The sequence below is a fragment of the Lissotriton helveticus genome, chromosome 3_1 (genome assembly GCF_964261635.1).
Source record: "Lissotriton helveticus chromosome 3_1, aLisHel1.1, whole genome shotgun sequence".
Taxonomy (NCBI): Eukaryota; Metazoa; Chordata; class Amphibia; order Caudata; family Salamandridae; genus Lissotriton; species Lissotriton helveticus.
The window spans coordinates 1,868,034,397-1,868,055,225 of record NC_136061.1 but is presented as its reverse complement, the minus strand read 5'-3'; the positions used below and the strand labels follow the sequence as shown (position 1 = coordinate 1,868,055,225).

At 47.3% G+C, this 20,829-nt stretch overlaps 1 protein-coding gene across 1 annotated transcript in view; it reads left to right on the top strand.

The window, feature by feature from the left end:
• Nucleotides 1-20,829, top strand: part of LOC144825191 (mucin-2-like) — a 1,014,272-nt gene that overhangs the window by 908,551 nt on the left and 84,892 nt on the right. The window contains exon 40 of the mRNA XM_078684042.1: nucleotides 9,246-9,276. Within this exon, the coding sequence (XP_078540168.1) occupies nucleotides 9,246-9,276 (31 nt within the window). The remainder of the gene's footprint in view (nucleotides 1-9,245; nucleotides 9,277-20,829) is intronic.

Sequence of the window (20,829 nt, the reverse complement as noted above, 5' to 3'; positions counted from 1 at the left end):
AGAGTCAGTCCAATCTACATATTTTTCGCAAACAGCTGAAACCCTGGCTGTTTTCTTTCCCATTATAATTTCTCTCATCATGATTTGGCATGTCTTAGGGATTGCTAGCACCGAGAGCCTAAGGGCATGTGTGCGCTTTAAGAAGTCATAATTCAATTCAATTCAAAAAAGTAAAACCACAGCATCTCCAACTGATGTCTTCTCAGTGAATGCCTGGAAAAGAACCTCGCATTGTACAACCTTCTCTGAACTGACATCACACTGCACATACCTTCTCCAAGTGGTAACATTTTCCATACATTCATTTACCCATGTCTGATTCATTGTTTCTGTATGTGTGTGTGTGATGTAAAGTGCTCCGGCACTCTACACTGAGAAATTCTATAAATCAAATTAAATAAATCTTAAAGATGGGATATGGATAAATGAGGGGCACTGTTGGAAAGGGATAGGTAGGGAATCTATGGAGGAGTTCATTGGGGGAAAAGAAATTGTTGCACCGGGTACCATTAGCGCTAAAGTCTGTCCTGCTATGCTGTCTATTGAGATGGAGGATGCTAACACCCCTCAAAATGGTCTTTCATTGTGTTCTCAGTTTCTTGGCTTTGCTTATGAGTGAATTTGTTATATTTAAATGCATGATTCATGCTTGACATCTTATTTTTTGTGTTCTCCATAAAAACGTTTGTGGGTATGACTGGGTATCCTGCTGTAGTGTAAGGTCATCGTCTACTATGCTTTAAAGGCTAATACAATTGAATATATAAGGAAAGATGTGTTGTAGAATGCACATTTTTTGCCATTTTTTCCCAAATATTTTTGGGGAACCCCTCTCCAAGTCCCCTATGTAATGGTCAGTCTTGCACGCTACGCTCGCTAGCTACACACCATACAGGGGGCTGGTGTGACAAAATTTGCCAGGGCTGCTGTGGGTTCCCTGGAGGTACGTGCCGCCTACTTGGGGGGGGGGGTCCCTGACCGTTTAGAAAACCAAATAATGTTAGCTGGTTAAGGAAGTGCATATAAATGAAAAAGCAAAGTTAAAAATGTTAAAACACTGTTTGTGAAGGAATTTGAAATTAGTGACTAAAAATTAAGTTGTTATCCTTACCTTCGTTTGGGAGAGCGTTGCAAGTATAGAAAAATTAATCAAGAATGGACAACTGGTGTCCCCAATTTAAGCAGTGGTCATAACTAGACTATACAAAAAAGTGATGGATGGAATGATTGAATTCAACTCAGCCACTGGTAATTACATGGGCCGCATCCCAGTCCATCATTATTCTGCACACCAAGCCACCTCCGTTCTGACTCAGCCATTTGCAAATCAGTCTTGAACCTGCTCCAGTGGAAACAGTTAAGGCTGAACTGCCAGGCCAGGTCCTCCATGAACGAGAACACAAGCAACTCAGGATTGGTTGCGCCCTAGTTAGAGCTCATCATCCAGGAAAGCTTGATTCCAGTGACAAAATGTGCACGGGACCTACATCTGGGCATAACCATCACTTTTAGGGAAATACACTAAAGTAAACACCGACAAAAACAGATCATGCTTTTGGTGGTGAAAAGACAAAACGATATGCTAGAGTCCAACGAGTCGCCTTTTAGAAATAAAACTAAATCTTGAAACGCTATAACTCGCAGATTAAAATTAAAATGTTGATATTTGCAGACGTTTTTGATTGTGAATTTAATAAAATATGTCATAATTTGTGTGTTGTATGTACACTTGCTTCTGTATTTTTATGTATTTGTATTTGTTTGGCGTTTTCTGGGTAGGGGACCCCAGCTTTCATTTGGGGAAACAACCTTTACAACGCATACATTACAACACACTACCTTTACAATGCAGTCATTACAACGCAACATCCTTTACATCACATGCCATTACAATGCAGCCATTACATCGCATGTCACTACAACGCATGCCATTGCAACGCATGCCACTACAACGCATGCCATTACAACGCATTATAAGGTAAGTAATGGGGAATAGTAATTTTTAACCCTACACTATCCAGCACTTACCCTACTCCTGCACTCACTGGAGTGGGAATAGTAATTAATACACATGCACCATCCAACACTCACCCTACTGTTGCACTCACTGGAGTGGGAATAGTAATTTTTACCCCTACACTATCCAACACTTACCCTACAGTTGCACTCACTGGAGTGGGAATAGTAATTGTTACCCCTCACTAAACAACACTTACCCTACTGTGGCCCTAAAAGTAATATGCTTTGTAGTGGTATGCGCTGTAATGGTATGCGTTGTAATGGAATGCGTTGTCATCGTAGTTTCTAAAAATGCGTGGAGGTGGCATGCGTTGTAAAAACATGCGTTGTAAAGGATGTTGTGGTGCAAAAACTGCGTTGTAAACGCATGCGTTGTAAATGTTTGCGTTGTAACGTACATTCTTCTATTTGTGATTCAGTGGGAGTTAAATGGATTAGAACTACTTGGTCTAGAGGCCTTTCCTTATAGGGCTCACTCTTAATGTGTGTGGTATAACCCTCTAAATAGGGACCAATACTGTTCAGAAATGTGCAAGATATCTCCATATGCTCACAGTCATTCCCCATTGTAATGGGTTGAACTCAGAATCTGTGGAATTTCATGTGGGGCCAAAGCCTGTAATGGTATTTACCATGTCTGGTAAATGCCACACCTACTCTGCCTAACCTGTGGTGAGTTCCTATATGTTTATGAACATGAATTCAAAGTTTGTGCTGCTGTAATAGTTTCTTGATGGAAAAAGTGCTTGCTTTGGACGAGTGCTTAATTTGAGATGTTGGTGGCAGGTGGGGCCTACCACCACTTAGTTGTGGGCTCCAAAACACATCTTTCCTCATCACATTTTGACTCAGAGAAAGAAAGAAAAATACAAAACAGAGAACGAAGGAGGAAGAGCAACAAGAGACAAAAGTGGCAAAGACAAAAGGGTTAGAAGAAATCTGCAAGCGTCAAATACAGAGAGAGGCAGGAGTGTCTGGTAATGGATGAAAGAGGCAGGATGGTGGAATTTAATACTTATCAGTTCTGCAATTTGTTTTACTAACCTTCTTGGGCGCTAGCAAAAACAGAGATTACGTAAATGGTAACTCATTCTGGCCACAGTAGGTAACAGTATGTTTTTTGGGCGGAACCGCAGCTCCACTAGCAACCTACAGAAAGGTTAATTTTAACTGCACCACACGTTCACGGCTCATTGAATTAATTCAGGTTAAATTTAGATACAGCACACATGGCCGCGAAAAAACTCTTTTATGTTCTGTATACTAGGCGGGTTGTCTGTGTGCTACATAACTGAGATCATAAGTCCTTTACATGTTATATGTGATATGGTCATAATTGACTGTCCTTTTAAAGTCTCTTATGACATGTTTTGTAGACGGCAGGCCATGCAGACATGGATATATGATTTGATTTTACTTGTCTAATGAATATGTCATAATTATAGATGTGTGTGCACTGGTGCAATTAATTGAGATACACTGCTGTCTAGTGTAGTCTTACTACATTGCTTCCATCATCAACTCGTCCTCTTTCTCTTTTAACAAACAGGGTGTAGTGAAGAGAGACGCAGGGTTCTTGTACTGGAGTTATTTATTGTCAGATAACACATAACACTGCCGTCAGCTTGTCAACCTGGTAGCCCGGGTCACTGTGTCAACATTCCACAGTGAGCGCCTGGCTGTCACATGGAAGATACCAACATGGTACAATAAGGAGGGGGAAAACCGGGAATAGGAGAAGGGTGAAGCATAACTTAGGTTACAACACATCATCCCCCTTAAGGGAAATAACAAGGGAGATACGGAAATTTATCCTGAGGTGAATGGAATACTATGACTGTAATGTATGTGTCTATCTCATTATGTACTGTTTGTGCCACTGAGGAGAGGTTCTAAATCTATCACTCCTTCTGTCTTGTCTGATGTTTTCTCTGACGTCATTACCTCCTGCTCTTCTCACTACTGTCCTATGTTCTCTCCCTTCTGCTGGAACCACTCGATCATGACTCCATAGTCTCCCATCTTCCACGACCACTGAGTTTCTATTTGGCCGCCGGATGGTCTTGGAGGCATAGAACTTGTCGCCACCTCTCCATAGTCTCTCGGGTTTCTTCACATAGACTCCTTGACCTTCCTGAAATTCTCTTTCCTTCACTCCCCACTTCTTGTCATACCATTCCTTGTATTTTTGTTGACTGTCTTCAATCTTCCTCTTGACCTCTCCGTGCTCGATCTCCGTTGTTTGTTTTCTCCCCATCCAACCTGGTGTGAGTTTGGTGCCCGCTTTTCTTCCCCTCAGTAACTCAAAGGGCGTGCATCCAGTGGTAGACTTAGGCGTGGTGTGGTATGCCCACAGCATGTCCCTTATGGCTTCCTCTATGTTCTCCCCTGCCCGGTTGGCCAACTGTATGCACTCCTTCAGCATTCGGTTGACTCTCTCCACCTTTCCGTTTGCTTTAGGACAATACAGTGGTGTTCGAATGTGGGTCACCGAGCAGTCTTTGAGGAAATCCTTCATTTCTTCCGAAACCAGTTGAACGCCATTGTCGGTCACCAGTGTTGAGGGTATGCCTTCAAGGGTGAACACCTCTTTCAGGAAATCTACTATCACCTTAGTGCTCACGCTGTGGACGGTCTTGCAGGTTATCCAGCTTGAGAAGTAGTCTACTAAGACCAATAAGTAACAGTCTTGGGGTCCTCTACCATGGATGGGACCTGCAATATCAAATCCTAACTTGCTCCACGGCATTTCCGGAACTTCAACCGGTGACAGCGGTGCTCTTCTCGTGATCTTAGTTTTATCACTCAGAGCGCACGCGTAACAATCACGTACTTTGTCCTCCATTTCTCTGTCCATTGTAGGAAACCAGTAGTCTGCACGAAGTCTGGCCTTGCACAGGCTTCTTCCTAGATGTCCTTCGTGGGCCAGTTCCACTACTTGGTTTCTTAAGGCTTCTGGAGGGACTAATTTCCCTGACTTCAGTATGAGATCTCCTTCCACCGATAGCTCCTCTCTCACATTCCAATATGGTTGGATCTCTGACTCCATGTCCTTGCATTTCTTGGGCCATCCGGACAATATATATCTCCTCACCTTCTTCAATACTTCGTCTCGTTCCATCTGTGTTTCCCATGACACCTTTTCCACTGCTGCCAATCGCACCTCCAGGATTGAGCTACCCTTCTCTTCTTCTTCCTCTTCTCCTTCTGCGGGTGCTCTCGACAAGAAGTCCGCAACTCTGTTTTGTTGACCAGGTATGTAGGATACTGTGAAGTTATAGGCTTGTAGGCCCACTGCCCATTTTGCTATCCTTGGCGTCATGCTTTCCATGTTTTTTTTTGTGAAAAGGGAAACCAAAGGTTTGTGGTCAGTCTGTATTTCAAACGGAATTCCCCAAATGAAAAATTTGTAGTGACAAACGGCCCAATACACAGCTAGGGCCTCCTTCTCTATGGTCGAGTAATTTTTCTCAGACAATGTGAGGGTTCTTGATGCGAAAGCTATCACGTTTATCTTGCTGCCTTCTCTCTGTGCCAGAGTTGCCCCAATGCCTCTGTTGCTTGCATCCGTGGAGATGATGGTTACCCCGTTAGGATCAAACTTCCCTATATATGGAGCTTCAATGATTGCCTTCTTTATGCACTTCATGGACGTTTCTTGTTCTTTTCCCCAATCAAAAACACTGTCCTTCTTTATCAGGTCTCTTAGCGGCTGCGACACCATCGCAAAATCCTTAATAAATTTGGCCATATATTCTGCCAGACCTAGGAAAGACAGTATGTCCTCTTTACTCTTGGGAGCGGGAGCATTCTCCACTGCCTTCACTAAGTCATGTTTTGGCTTGATGCCGTCTTCAGATAGGGTGTGTCCCAGGTAGTCCACCGAGCTTACTCCCAGTTTGCATTTGGAGGGTTTCGTGGTGAAGCCTACCTCTTTCAACTTTTTCAGGACCCTTCTAGCCATTTCATTGTGTTCTTCTTCACAACCTCCAAAGATAAGTATATCGTCTTGGAAACAGATGGTGTTCCTACAGTCTTTTAATGCATGTTGCATGACTCTTTGGAAAGCAGCGGCGGCTGATGCCAAACCAAATGGCATTCTCTGAAACTTGAAATTTCCAAATGGGGTCGTGAATGCTGTCAGCAGTTGGGAATCCGGATGGAGTTTGATTTGATAATAGGCCGACGATAGGTCCAGCACACTGAAATACTTGGCCCCCCTTATGGTGCTTAACATCTCCCCTATCCTGGGAAGAGGAAACCTGTCCACAAGGATGTTCGCATTCAGGTCTCTCAAGTCCACACAGAGTCTTATGCTGTTCCCTTTATCTTTGGCCATGATGACAATCGGGGCTAGCCATGCTGAACTCTCAATTTCTGTGATGACCCCCTCACTGACTAGTCTCTGAAGTTCCTGCTGGAGGGGCTCCCTCATGCGCAAAGGTATGGACCTAGTCTTGTGCACTACTGGAACAGCTCCCTCCTTTAACACTATCTTGTGCATGTAATTCTTAAATACACCCAATCTATCACTGAACACTTCTCTAAACTCTTTGGCGAGATCCTCTGATATTCCTTCAGGTTCAATTAACAACACCTGCTCTCTATTGTTTGGATCAAGAGTGATCCCCAATTGCTTCTGGTGTTTCCAGCTCAATAGAGTTGATCCTCTCGTGGACACATACACCTTCCCTACTGTGTGTCTATCCTTAAATGAGATTCTCATAGTCACCATGCCCTCCAGGGGAATTTTCCCTTCATTGTAACCCTTGGGACTGATATCTGGCGGCAACAATTTTACAGGGTGGTTGGCGAATTTGTCATCAAACACTTTCTTGTCTACTAACGTATATGGGGAGCATGAATCTGCGAACATACTAAACTTGACCCCATCAAGTAAAACATCACATTTAGGGTAAATATCATCATTGTTGTCTTCCTCATTCTCCACTTGAAAAACGTAAGACTTTTCCCTTTCCTCTTCCTGGTGTGTCCCCTCAATAACATGTACTGCCTTTCCCGGGGCCTTACACACCTTAGAATAATGCCCCCACCGGTTGCACTTTCTGCACTGTACATTCCTTGCCGGACATTTCCAGTTATTGGCTAAGTGATTGGGACTACCACATTTATAACACACAGAAGAACTAGGCTTGCTGCGATTGACCTCTTTACTCTTGTCACCTACTTTACAAACTGTTTCACTCTCTGTACTGGATTTACCTTCAGCTCTCTCTCTGTTAGTCCCCTCTGGTGCTTTCATTTCCCTCATGCAACGTGCAGTGTGTTCTAGTCCCTTAGCAATGTTTATTGCCTCCTCAAGATTTGGATTCTTAGTAAGTAATTCCTCTTGTATCTTTGTGTCATTGGTGCACCTCACTAGTTGGTCTCTTATTAAAGAGTCTGTGAGCTGACCAAACTCGCATGTGGCTGACAACCCTCTTAACACTGCTATATAATTGCTCACTTTCTCCTCCCTCTTCTGCACTCTCTTGAAGAACTTATGCCTTTCCATCACTATGTTTATTTTCTCCCTAAAGTGAGCCGCTAATTCCCTCAGAGTGCTTTCATAAACATTGACACCTTCCTCCACCACTTCTTCCTCATCCTCAATCAATCTCCCTGTAATATCTTCATATATTTTTCTCCCATGTGTGCCTAAATTGTGTAGCAATATATGTTGTTTGCGTATGTTTGTGTAGTTGCTACCCCCAATAGCTATTAGGTAAGATTTGAATATACCTTCCCACCTTCTCCAGGGAATAACTGGTTCACCTAACTCATTGAGGAAGGGTGGAGGTTGGCTCATTCCTGCTCCTGCCATTGCCATAAAACTTCAAGAATCCTGTTTCTCTATAAATTGCTTAATGGAACTGCAAAAAAAAAATATTCCCAGAAGCAATACAACTCTCTTCCTCTTGCTGCAGTGGGTCTAAGCTGAGGGATTACACATGTAAACGCAGTAAAACTTCACTTTTCCAACTGTTAAACATAAATCATGAAAATACAGGAGAATCACATTAACCCCATGTTCGTGCAGTCCCCTTTCTGCCTTTACAGGTTTACTTTTACTTTGTCCAATGGAACTGCTACTTTCCACAGACTGGCGGGAACTTCCTGTGTTGAGGCTTTCCCTCAGAGTAGTTCCTGTCAGAAAAATGTCGACTGCCAGCTGAGCCAAAGCTTCCAGGACGTGCACTTTGAAGAAAAGACTTTCCCAACTGTTAAATTGAAACTCCCACAAAGGCAAGATACGAACACCCAGCGCCGAGTCACCAAAATCCCTTCAGGATAACAGAAGGTGAGCGCACTGCTTTATTTTGCGTAGCAGTTGGAGCGCCGTCAGTTGAGTGCGCGGGGAGCTTTTGATAGGTTACAGCCTCGGCGTGGGTCAGAGCGCCGGTGACTGAACGCGCTGGGGCTAGTGCAGTGAAGGAGAACACTGATACTTCAAAGCGTCTTCCAAAGGGAAACGGAGTGGTTAGCTGCGCTGTCTGTCCAGAAACCCTTGACAATGTTCATGGATCGAGACGCCCTGAACGCTCAGATGGAGTCGCTGCCCGTTCGTTCGATGCTCGACCTGGCGGCTGCACTCCTTTCCCCCACTGTGAAATAAATTCCCCAGTCAGAACAAAAGGCACGATGCCCGACCCGGCACCCGAGTGTGATAATTGGCACTCTGACCCCAACAGCTTCACTTCGCTCCTGCACTCATGACCCAGTCACTGCAAATCATTCGATGCCCGACCAGGCACCCGAGCAAGACGTGAACACGCGAGTTATTTTATTATTGAATAATTAATGAACCGGGTAAACAATGTCGCCGTGTCACCTTACTTGTCTGCTTCCACAGCTCTCATGTCCGCCAGCATTATAAACACGCTCCTATTGAACTATACTCACAAGCTCCGTGAAGTTACTTTCCTTGTTGACAAGCAATAAATCAATTCCAGGGAAACGGCAGTCACTGTCCCTGGCCCAGTTTCCTCCTCCTCGTCGCCAGGAAATGTAGTGAAGAGAGACGCAGGGTTCTTGTACTGGAGTTATTTATTGTCAGATAACACATAACACTGCCGTCAGCTTGTCAACCTGGTAGCCCGGGTCACTGTGTCAACATTCCACAGTGAGCGCCTGGCTGTCACATGGAAGATACCAACATGGTACAATAAGGAGGGGGAAAACCGGGAATAGGAGAAGGGTGAAGCATAACTTAGGTTACAACACAGGGCTCCGCGAAAGATTGCTGTGGCAGCTGCGGTAGGTGATGCTCTTTTGCACTAACAGATAATGTCTCAGCATTTGATTGAAATGTATTTGTTTAAGTCATTTTTTGCTGACATACTATGAGTTAGAACCACGTTCAGAGGATCACGGGGCAAGCCAGAGCGAGTGGGCCCAACCGTACAGGTTGAGGCCTTTTATTACTGATATCACAGGCCAAACTGCTATAGATCCCGAGCAACTGAGCCAAATACCCCTTCAGCACTTGACTCTCAGTGCCAGCACATGTCGAGTAGTCCAAGGTCTCTCAGGTGGTGAACACAAGCTCACAACTCACAATATACATTTAGCAGAATCAATGAATGCTATATGAATACAGAGTAAAATACATTTATAAACAACACTGTTGGACTTGGCCCGCTCTAGAGGGTCATCCCCATTTGCCTTTACCCTCCAGTTTTCTGAACCCGTTTTGTTTGCTTTCAGGACTCTGCGCACTTTACCACGGATGTATGACATTACAACGCATGCTTTTACCACGCATGCCTTTACAACGCGGTTTTTACAACGCAAACCTTTACAACGCATAGTGCTTTGGGGTGCTGGATAGTGAATAGTTTAATTTACTATTCCAACTCCAGTCCCCGTGGACACTAGGGAAGGTGTTGGATAGTAAATTAAACTTATTCCCTATCCTAGAGCGCCCCCCCCAGCGCAATGCGTTGTAATGGTTTGCGTTGTAAAAGTTGCGTCGTAAAGCCACTGCGTGGTAAAAGTTGCGTTGTAAAGGATGTTTCCCCTTTACCACTACTAACCAGTGCTAAAGTGCTTTTGCTTCTCCCTCTCAACATAATAACATTGACTTACACCCAATTGGGACATTTAATATATTTGTAAGTCCCTAGTAGAGTGGCAGTGCATGAACCCAGGGCTTGTCAATTAAATGCTACTAGTGGGCCTGAAGCACTAATTGTGCCACATACTTAAGTAGCGTTTTAAATATGCCTCAGCCTGCCATTACAGCTTGTGTGTTCAAGTGACAAAATATACCATTTGCCAGACCTTCACCTCCCTATTTAATGCATATAGGTTACCACTAGGGTAGGCACTGAACAGCCCAAAGGGCAGGCTGCAGTGTATTTAAAAAGTAGAAAATTCACTTTTAAGTTTTACAGGTCCTGCTAGTGAAAAAAAAATACCAAAATTCGTTTTTCACTAGTGCAAGGCCTACTTCTCCCATAGGATGACTTTGGGTTACTTTATTACATTTAATAAGTAATAACTTTCAATTGGGAGTGGGTGGGAATATTGAGTTTGGTCTCTGAAGAATATTTAATTACAACCCTGTTTAATGGTAGAGTTGGATTTTAAGTTACAATTTTGAAACTGTCCCTTTTAGAAAACTGGCTTTGTCTTGTCCTCATTTGTGCCTGTAGCCTGTATTCTGGGTCGCATGACAAGGTGTAGCTTGCAGTTGGTGACCTATTCCCCCTATATCCCAGACAGTGAGGCAAAGGGAGAATAGGTGATGTCAGAATGGGGCATCTCTGACTTGATAGGGTGGCGGAGCTTTCACCAACCTCATTTGCACATCACAGAAACCCTTCCTCAGCACACTCACAAAGGGTTTCACAGACATCTTTTGTGCCCTCAGACAAGCTGTGGCCAGGGCAGGGAGATTGGAAATTCCAGACTCCTCTGTAGGGGGAGGGCTCTAGAAAATTTTCTCACTTCAAAGAGGCCACCAGGTATAAACATTGGAATTTCAGACCCAACTCTTCAGTACACCTCTAGACCTGTGGAAGATTCAGAAGGACTGCTGTGCTGCTGAAGTCACCACCGGCCCAGCGGGGGGCGATCTGCCCGCCATCCACACAGCAAAGACCCCCCACCATATTATGAGGGCTGGGGGGTCTGCTGCGGATGGAAAGACCGTCTGCCGCTTTTCCGCCGGTCGACTCGTCAGCCGGCGGAAGACAGGGTTAATATGGTGGCGGTGTCTGCAAGACACCGCCATCCATATTACGATGACTGCGGAGATCAGCCTTTCCATGGTGGCGTTGCCAGTAGCGGGCCCCCAGGATGTTGAGGGGTGGGGGTGCACATGGGGGTTACCTATGGTACCTCCCTGCATTTGCATGCACAAGGTGGCAGGTATCACCTGGTGCCTGTCACGTTGTGCATGCAAATCAACGACGTGCATTCCCAGCATTGTGGCGGGTGGTAAACCGCCTGCCACAATGCTGGGAATAGGGTTTGCCACCGCTTAAGTGGTGGTGGCATCCTGATGTCAGGTGCGGGACCGCCGCACCCCTTGCGGACGGTTCCACATTCTGTTACGGTGGGGGGCGGACTTTGTCCGCCTGCCATCGTAATAGGCCCCTAGGTTGGGGCTTATGCCCGCTTCGTTCACAAATGTTGGCTTCTTCTCTCAACAACTGTCTTGACCAGATCTTGCTCCTTGCATGGCATCACTCATCACAGAGGCCCTACCAAGCATGCCGTTTTACTGGCTTAGATGCTTTGGGCACTTTGCTGCTTTGACACTGCTGATCAGTGTCAAAGTGCAAGTGCTCCCTGTATGAAATAGTATGGATTAGTGATTCCATGATTGGTATATTTGTTTTACTAGTAAAGTCCCTAGTGAAGTGCTCTGTGCGTGCCAAGCCTAGTAATTCAAATGCTACTCATGGGCCTGCAGCGCTAATTATACCACCCATATAAGTGGCCCTCAAAAAAGAACTGCCACTGCAGTGCCTGCGCACAATTTGCTAACTGCCATGTTGTGCTGACAACTGCACCCACTTGCCAGGCCTTGCCCTTCCATTTCCATGCACATCAGGCACCCATATAGTAGGCCCAAGGTACCCCCCCGAGGCAGGCTCCAGAGTCTGTGAAAGGTGGCATGTACTGAGGTGTGTATCATGTCCTGACAGTGAAATACTCCATTTCGTTTTTCACTGACTGTTGCAAGGCCATCTTGCCCATAGGACAGAATGGGGAAGGCTGTGTAATATGTTTCCAGCCTATCTTCCCATAGGCTTAAGATGGAAAGGTGAAGTTTAGTGTGCCTGAACTCACAATTTAATAACACATTTTTTTGTGAAGGTGGTTTTTGAATTGTGTGTTTAGAAACCACGCCTTTAGAAGTGGCTGGTTTTCTTGTTCTAACAATTCTGTGTGTCTCTGCCTGGTTGTGGATTGACTGTCTGGATTTGAATGTGATAGGATCTAGGAAGTGTCTTAACCCAGGGAAGGGGTAGGTGAGACAGCAACAGGCTGACCTGCATCTGGAGTGTAGGGGGGAGGAGTAGCCCCTGGAGGTGAAGAGGCCTGGGCTGCTGCCATAAAACAATGCCTCCACCTCCTCCTGAGTGATTGAGGAATAAGAACCCCATTATCAAAGGAAGAGGGTGCCACTGGCAGGAAGACTCCCAAAACTGATTTAGACAGGGGTCAGTGCGCCCTGAACACTGATTACCCTGAACGTTGGACTGATCAAGACTGAAAAGATTGAAAATACTTTGCGGTCAAGAGGAACCTCTGCCAAGGAAAACAGCTGAAGAGACTGAAGAGAAGGACCGACCCTTGCTGTGTGTTCTGGTTCTGGCCTGCAGTTTGCTGATTTAACTAAGGAGAGGCTGTGTGCTGCGTCCCCCTGCTTGACAGGACTTTGTTGTGTGCTGTGTCCCGAAGTAACTTGACCCCAAGGGCCCGAGGAGAGCTGGCTCCCTGTTGTGGGAACTCAGGAACATCAAAGTTTCCAAGTGTGTCTCAGCGGTGCTGTGTGCGTGTGCTTTTTGCAGCCTGAGACCTTTGAAAGCCTTGCATCGGGCTGTATTGACCGAAGCCCATCCAAGTCTCAGCGACGCTGTGCGCGTGTGCTTTTTGCAGTCTGAGACCTTCGTGAGCATTGCCAGGGACTGTGTGACCCGAAACATATCCGAGTCTCAGCGACGCTTTGTGTGTGTGCAGCCTGAGACTGCCGTGGGGTCCAAGGGGCTGGTTGGAAAGTGCTCTGTGACTGCAGTGCCCCCGCAGTGTGATTCATCATCCACGCTGCTGTGTAGCTGTTTGTGGCCCGTACCGTCATCATAACGGAGGCTGTGGATCAAGATCGCCGCCGCCTGCCCGAGCCGCAACGTGCTGAAGGATTTCGTAAAGCTAAGTAAGTTGTACGGTAATCAAGATCGTTGTTTACCAGAGGAATCTGCCCAAGATCATCAGGAACGGAGAAGGCAGCACCGTAACCTGTCCGGCTACAGTGTTGCCATGCATCGGAGCTACGTCGTTATCAGAAGCGCCCAGCAGGACGTCCGACGAGCAGGGGGAGAGAGAGCAAGGCAGCGCATCCCCCAGGTAAGGCTTGGACTTCGGTTGGGAGCCGCAAGCATGTGTGGCTTGGGGAGGCATGCAGGAGGAGTACAGGAGTGCTCCTGTCTCTCTCCCTCTGCATCGCGTTAGACGCGCTGAGTTCTCAAGCGCCTCGGACCTGCCCGGGACCTGCCCGGCACTCCCCGGGCTGCCCTCGAAAGTTCAGGACTGTTATCTGTGGTTAGGGCCTATTGGTGCCTGCGCTAATCACGTCGATTGGCCTGGTATTATTGTCGCATTACAAACTTGCATTAAAGAGTGCTTTATATTTGCATTGCGAACTGCCTGATTACGCGCATTGAGGATTTAATTATTCTCGCATTACGAACTGCCTTATTACTTACATTAAGGAGTGCGTTATACTTCATTACAAACTGCCTGATTACGTGCATTGAGGATTGCATTATTCTTGCATGACGAGCTGCTGATTACGTGCATTAAGGATTTTTAGGACAGCATTATTCTTGCATTACAAACTGCCTGATTACTTGCATTGAGGATTGCATTATTCTTGCATTACAAACTGCATTAGTCTGACAATATAAACTGCATTACGAACTGCATAACCTTGCATTAGGACTGAATTTGAACATCGTGAACTGCTCAGTAATACCGCAAGAACCTACTAGTGTGTGTTGACCTAATAACCGGCAAAGTGAAATATTACGAATACGCATATGTTGGATTTTTATCGTTTGGTCTTACCGCATTTTTCTTCTTGACAAAAATACCACTGTTTTTATACATCAGTGTACTGTCCATTTGTGGTGTTAGCACTGTGTCACTGGGAGCGTGGTTGCAAATACTTTACACATTGCCTTGAAGATATGCCTGGCTGCTCGCACCAAGCTACCACGGGGTGAGCAGGGGTTATCAAAGAGGGTCTGCCTCCTTTCACTGACTAGAAGCAAGGGTCCCTGTTTGGACTAAGGTAACAGCCTCTACCAACTAGAGACCCCCAGTTCTAACACCAACTTTTCCCTGTACATCAGCAATTACCCGTTCGATGCAGTAGCTGTCTCCTCACACTTCACTACAGGGATCCATTCAACAGGATCCCCCCAGGACCTCGGTCCTTCCAGCATCTCCTCCTCCTCACCGGGCACACTCATCTTGACAAGCAGGCAGGCACTGTTGTTCTAGGCTCCAGTGGCAGGTGGTTGTGAAGTCCCTATGTGATTTCCCCTCACCCAGCTCATGGGCTGGAAGGCGATGCCCCCCATTCCTGGATACAGGCAGACAGCATGACTGGCTCCTTCACAGTTGGCAGTTTTGGGGGCCTAGAGCCTCCCTTCTTACAGTCAATTTCCTGACACCAAATGTGATTTAGAGTCTGAATCTATAAAGTTTATGTTGGACGTCGGCTTCCTTTGAAAAGCGCCCTCTCCTCTGCCCTGCCCTCCTCTGGAAAGCAGTCTGTCGCAGCTAGGGCAAATCTGATACCCCCACAACACATGCTATGGGAGTGCCTAGAGGTTCTCACCTCAATATCAGCCTTAGTGACATCTATATCAAAAGGTTACCCCAGGGCGTCCGCCCTACTCTTTATGACTCTCTTATAAGCCACCATCTCCACCCTGTTATGTGTCCTAGTACCTTACTAGTGACCTCTCACTGAATTAAAGAGCACAGTTTGAAGTGTACTAGAGAGCCTGGCTCTCCATTCCTCCAATGTGTTACACCAAACTCACAGGAATGCAGCAATTCAGAAATCTTTCTGGGGTATTCCTCTACCGCCTCATCTTCCTCCAGTTAGCCTTGGGCCTATCAAAATGGAACAACACTTTCCATGTATTGTACGATTCACAGGCACACATACACCCACCAGATGCATATAGCACTGCAGCCCTTCATACCATACCAATATAGGCCAAGGGTGAGTTAAGCACAGAGCAGCAGAACTTTGAATGAGTGAGCCTGTAGGCCTCACTCCAGGTAAAAAGGCCTGTCGACTCCCACTGATCACTTCACAGTATGCTGCTACCACTGCACTGCTTGCACTGCTTTACTGTTGGTAAAAGCAGCAGCATTTCACCAGTATGAGGGTAGCTGTTTGGGTGCTCCTCTCAGTCCAAAAAGACTGCAATCTGTGAGACAGGATTTTGTCATGGTGCGCATGCATGGTCTGTGTTCGCCCATGACAACAAAAATCAGCATCAGGGACCCAGACAACAGTTATGGCACTCAGGGCAGGGGTGCATGTCTATGACCGTGGAAGGGACTTTTAGTCCAACGCTATATAATAGGCTACAAAATAAATGAGCAGCTCTAAGATGTGAAAAATTGCTTTCCATGGACTTGCTAGTTTTATGCACTTTGCACAGATACTGAATTTGCAAAGGGTGCTCGATGATTTGCCAGGAGCAGTTGTGCAACTAACATACGCTTATGAATGACTCAGAAACCAGTGTGCTCTCACCAATAAACAGCCTTTGTAAAGCACTCTAGGTGTCTCAAGGGCAGCTAGGGAACTGCGGGTTCTATCTGTGCAAGGATACAAGTACAGGAACAGGACAAAGGTTCAGGTCTCTTGCATCTGTGCATTGCACGATGACCCTAGCTCACATGGCTTTTGGCTAGGTTTGCACTACACAAATACAAATATATGATGCAAGTACAATAAGCTCAAGTTGGCATGCATGTAATGTGTTTTATGAGATCTCTAATACTAGAACACAATGCTTACAGTGCCAGGTCCTCTATTAGTTTCCCCTTCCCTTACTAATGCAAATGCGCAGCATGTAAAGATGTGCACAAACCTCTGAACGTCTGTAAATATGCAAGGAAATCAGAGCACACATATCAATGAATTGTTGATGGAAAATAAGGTGATTCCGATCTTGCCCCACTAAGAGGCAATTCTAGATGGATCACTAGAAAACATCCTCAAACAAAATTCTCAATTTCAGTGGCATCACGGGTCATTAAATAGCCCAGCTGGTTGGGAACCTATTAATCTTGAGATGGCAGGCTCTAGATATTCTACCCTAAAGTCTGTCATTCATCCATCTGAGATTAATGAAACAAGTATTACATCTGTCGAAAACCTAAACAGCTATGTTGCTTGTACAAGAATGGCTGGATAGCATTCCTAGAATATGTATTACATATCCATGTTTCAAAGACCCCTCTTCCAAGCAGCAAGGTGGTACTAGAACTCTGAAACGACTACAGAATTGCTACAACCCTCTGATTTGCCCAACCACTGAACGTTTGCTATAAAAGTTCAGGCTGCATCCCTCCCAAATACACTAATTACCTTCACATAAGGTTTGTCCCAGGGGGCGTGGCTTCGTCGCGAAGTGGAATGGCTACCTGTTGAGGGAGCTCCGCTAGCCGGCAATTTCATCCTGTATTACCATCATTTTGCAGAGCCCCCACCCGCCGAAAAACTGCTTACTGATGTGGCTGGCAGAACGAGGAACATATCAAAGGTGGTAAAATTGCTGCAACGGTGCGATTGCAGAAGTATCGAGCTCCGGAGATTGACTGGCACCAGAGGGAAAATGGCGGCGGCGGGGCGGTGACTGCCTGGGTTGAGGATCGGAGCGTCCTAGTGGTGCACATGCCGCGCAACGTGTGCTTGTGCCCTGGAAACACGGGCCGGAAGTGACCGACGCACGAGGCCGTTGGAGCTGAGGATGACGCCACGGGCAGTGTCAGGGTCTTTGATACTTCGTAGCCCCATGCGAAGTGTGTGCTGAGGACATCGGCGGAGGCCTACGGCTGAAAGCGGCGCGGGTGGTCGAACATAGCCCCCCTGCGTCGCGGCACGAAGGAGCAGAAGCAAGGCTATCCTAGGGGGGCGAAGCTGGTGGAGCCCGGACAGGGTAAGCGGAGTGACTGGTCGGGTCGGGCCTGGGCTGCTGGGAGGCACGGCCGGGGCAGGGCGCCATATTGCTGGTGCACGGTGCTGTACTGGCTGCTAGGCGGCGAGAGGTGCGGGCCTGAGATCGTGGGTGCGAGAGCCCGGGGCTGGTTCTGGGTCGCCTCCTGGAGGCTGGGGGACTCTGTCTGTGGGCATTGGGACCATCTCCGAGCTGGATTGCAGACCGGGGTGGTCTGGGTGGTCGCGGGGGTTACCTGGTCGACGGGGGGTGCGCCAGCTCTGCCCGGGGACGCTCTGTGCTTGGCGATGTCTGGTCCTATGTCCGGACGCCGAAGCTAGCTCATCGGAAGGCCAAAGACTCGTGGCGCTCCTGAGCTGGAGGACTGAATTGGCATACATCAGGAGTTGCGATAGTGTGCGCTTGAACAACTTGGAACTGGCCTCCTGGGATTGTGCTGTACAGTGGTGTTGTGGACGGTGAAGCTCAGAGTCGAGCGCTGAGCCGAGTGACATTACTAACTGTGGTCCGCTGGTAGCTCGTTGGGACACGTGTCCAGTGGCACATCGGTGCACACTGTCGCGGAAGCCCTTATCATGGGGAAGTCAGAGCCTAGGCAGGCCAAACTGCAGTTCGAAAATAAACGCAGCACACGTGCGGCAGATGGCATGGGTGACCAAGGAGACCAGGGAGATGCACAGGGGTCGGAGGAGAGCACTGCTGATGACAACAGATCTATATTGTTGGAACTCCGAGCTGGCATGAAAATGATTGACAGTAAGATAGACGCTTTGGCTAATGGGTTGCAGAGGCTACACGTCCTCGAAAACCGAGTCTCGGACACACACGATGCGCAGGCTCAGTCTAGGACACAGATCCTGCAGATGGAAAAAATCCTGGCGGTTATTAGCAGGAAAAATGAGGACCTGGAAGCGCGCTCTAGGCGCAATAACCTGCGCATCTTAGGGCTATCGGAGACCACACCCATATCCAAAATGGAGACATTTGTTGAGGGTGTGCTATGTGACCTATTTGGCCCAGCGCTCTCCACAGTGATGATAGTGGAACGGGCGCGCCGCTCCTTGGGGCCCAGGCCCAGACCAGACGCACCGCCTCGCCCGATAATAGCGCGCCTTCTGAACTATGCCGACAGAGATGTGGTGTTGCGTGAGGCGAGGGCCAAAGATCCGGTGATGTATAAAGGCGACAAGCTATCCTTTTTTCCTGACTACACGCCGGGAGTTCAAGCGGCTCGGAAGGAGTTTGTGCCGGTAAAGAAGCTGTTACGGGAGGCCTCTGTCTCATACGCCATGTTTTATCCGGCTAAACTGAAAATCACACACGAAGAGCAGGCACACTTCTTTACGGATGCGAAATCAATGTTGAAATTCACCAGGCATATCTGCAAGGGTAGACCAGCAAACCATATGCAGGACCTGATATCCGGGGATTCTGGACTGAACGACACAGAATAGGCAGAAGAAGCTACGTCACCGACAAGTTTGATCAGTGCGATGGCAACGGGGCTCTATGTGGCCATCCGGATGTCCTACGTTCGTTGTCTATTTGGTTGAGCTGATGGTAGTGACAGAGGGGGCCCAGTTGGCACCGGACACTGTTGTCTAGCCTGTGGCACTAGTGACTATCTGATATGTACTTTTGAAAACCGGCGGGTGGGGGGGTGGGCTGTTGAAGGCCGGCGGCAGCACTACGTTGCAGATATTCGCTGCTGACCCGCTTCCCCTAGTGGGTGCCCCCCAACTGATGGGTCTGTATGGAGTCCAATACGTACCAATGGGAGGGTAGTGGGATTTTTTCTCGACCTGATTGGGAGGTTGGAGTGGGTAGCTGGGGGGAGGGATTGCCATGGGGTTTGTTGTCTTTTATGATTTATTTGTTTCACAGCTTATATTCTCATGTGAATGCAACGGCATGTACAGCTGGTGGCTGGATGATAAGAAGGCTCCTTTGGGAATAGACGCTATAGTCTTGGCAATCGATGTTCAGAATATTATGGCTGATGCATGTAGAATGTTGACATGGAATGTCAGGGGTCTGAACTCGCCTAAAAAAGTGAGACAGGTGATAGCGTATTTGGACCGTCATGCGATACATATAGCTCTGTTGCAGGAGACACATTTAACTCAGTATACAGATGGACGGGTGGCTAGTAGATGGGCGGGCTATAAGCTGACCATGTCGTACTCTTCCTATGCGAGGGGGGTTATGATACTGATAAAGAGAGGAGTGGACTTTCAACCTCTGCACACATATAAGGACGATGAGGGCCGATGCCTCATGGTCTGCAGTAGATTGAATGGACGACTGGTTACCATAGTGAATATGTATGGTCCCATTGCGGATGATGTGACCTGTGTGAATCGCATGTGCGGGGTGTTGCGTGAATGGCCGGAGACCCCTATATTTTTGGGAGGTGATCTGAGTACATATTTGGATGCAGATCTGGACAAATCTAACCCTTTATCCCACCGTACCCCTAATGTGGCCAAGGTGTTGATCTGTGCAATGGATGAATTTGGTTTGAAAAATGTGTCGCGTGTCCGCAATCCCCAGGTAAAGGCAGGAACACATGCGACACCTGCGCACGGCAGCTGGTCACGGCTGGATTATTGGTTAGTTGGAGCGGAGGTGATGGGCTGGGTGCGGGGGATTACACCGCTAGCTCATACATTGTCAGATCATACCCCAGTTAGGCTAGATGTGCTCGTCCCCTCAGCAAGATGCCCGCCTTTCACATGGCGCCTGAGATCTGAGGCTTTGCTGGATCCTGTCTATGAAGCGACAGTCAGAGAGGCCATTACGCAATATTTTGAGCTGACTAAGGGCTCGGTTGCGGAGGCTGCTACACTGTGGGAGGCCTTTAAGGCCACAATACGGGGGGTCTGCATTAGCACAGCGGCAGCTATACTAAAAGACATTCGCACCCAGCTGAGGAACACTGAGGCTGCATTGCGAGAGTTAGAGCGCAAGTATGAGGCAGACCCTAGAGCAGACACGCTGGCGGATTTACAGAAATTGCTCAAAGATTTTGAGGAATTGGCTGACACAGAAGTAAAATACCTGTCGCGGAGACACACGGCTCGCCGTTATGGGGAGGGGGGACGGCCGGGGCGCGATCTAGTGCTTCGGATCAAAACACGTATCGAACAACCGCGAGTAGATAGAATTGTGGATGAGCTAAGAGCTGAACATCTTGATCAAGGAGACATATTAGAACAATTTCGGAGCTTTTATGCAGACCTGTATAAGTCTCTTGAGCAGGGGTCGGAGACAGAATTTGATGACTACCTAGACGACATAGCGTGCGCATGCTATCTGATGTTCACAGAGAATATTTGTGTCTGCCGGTAGATGAACAGGACGTGAA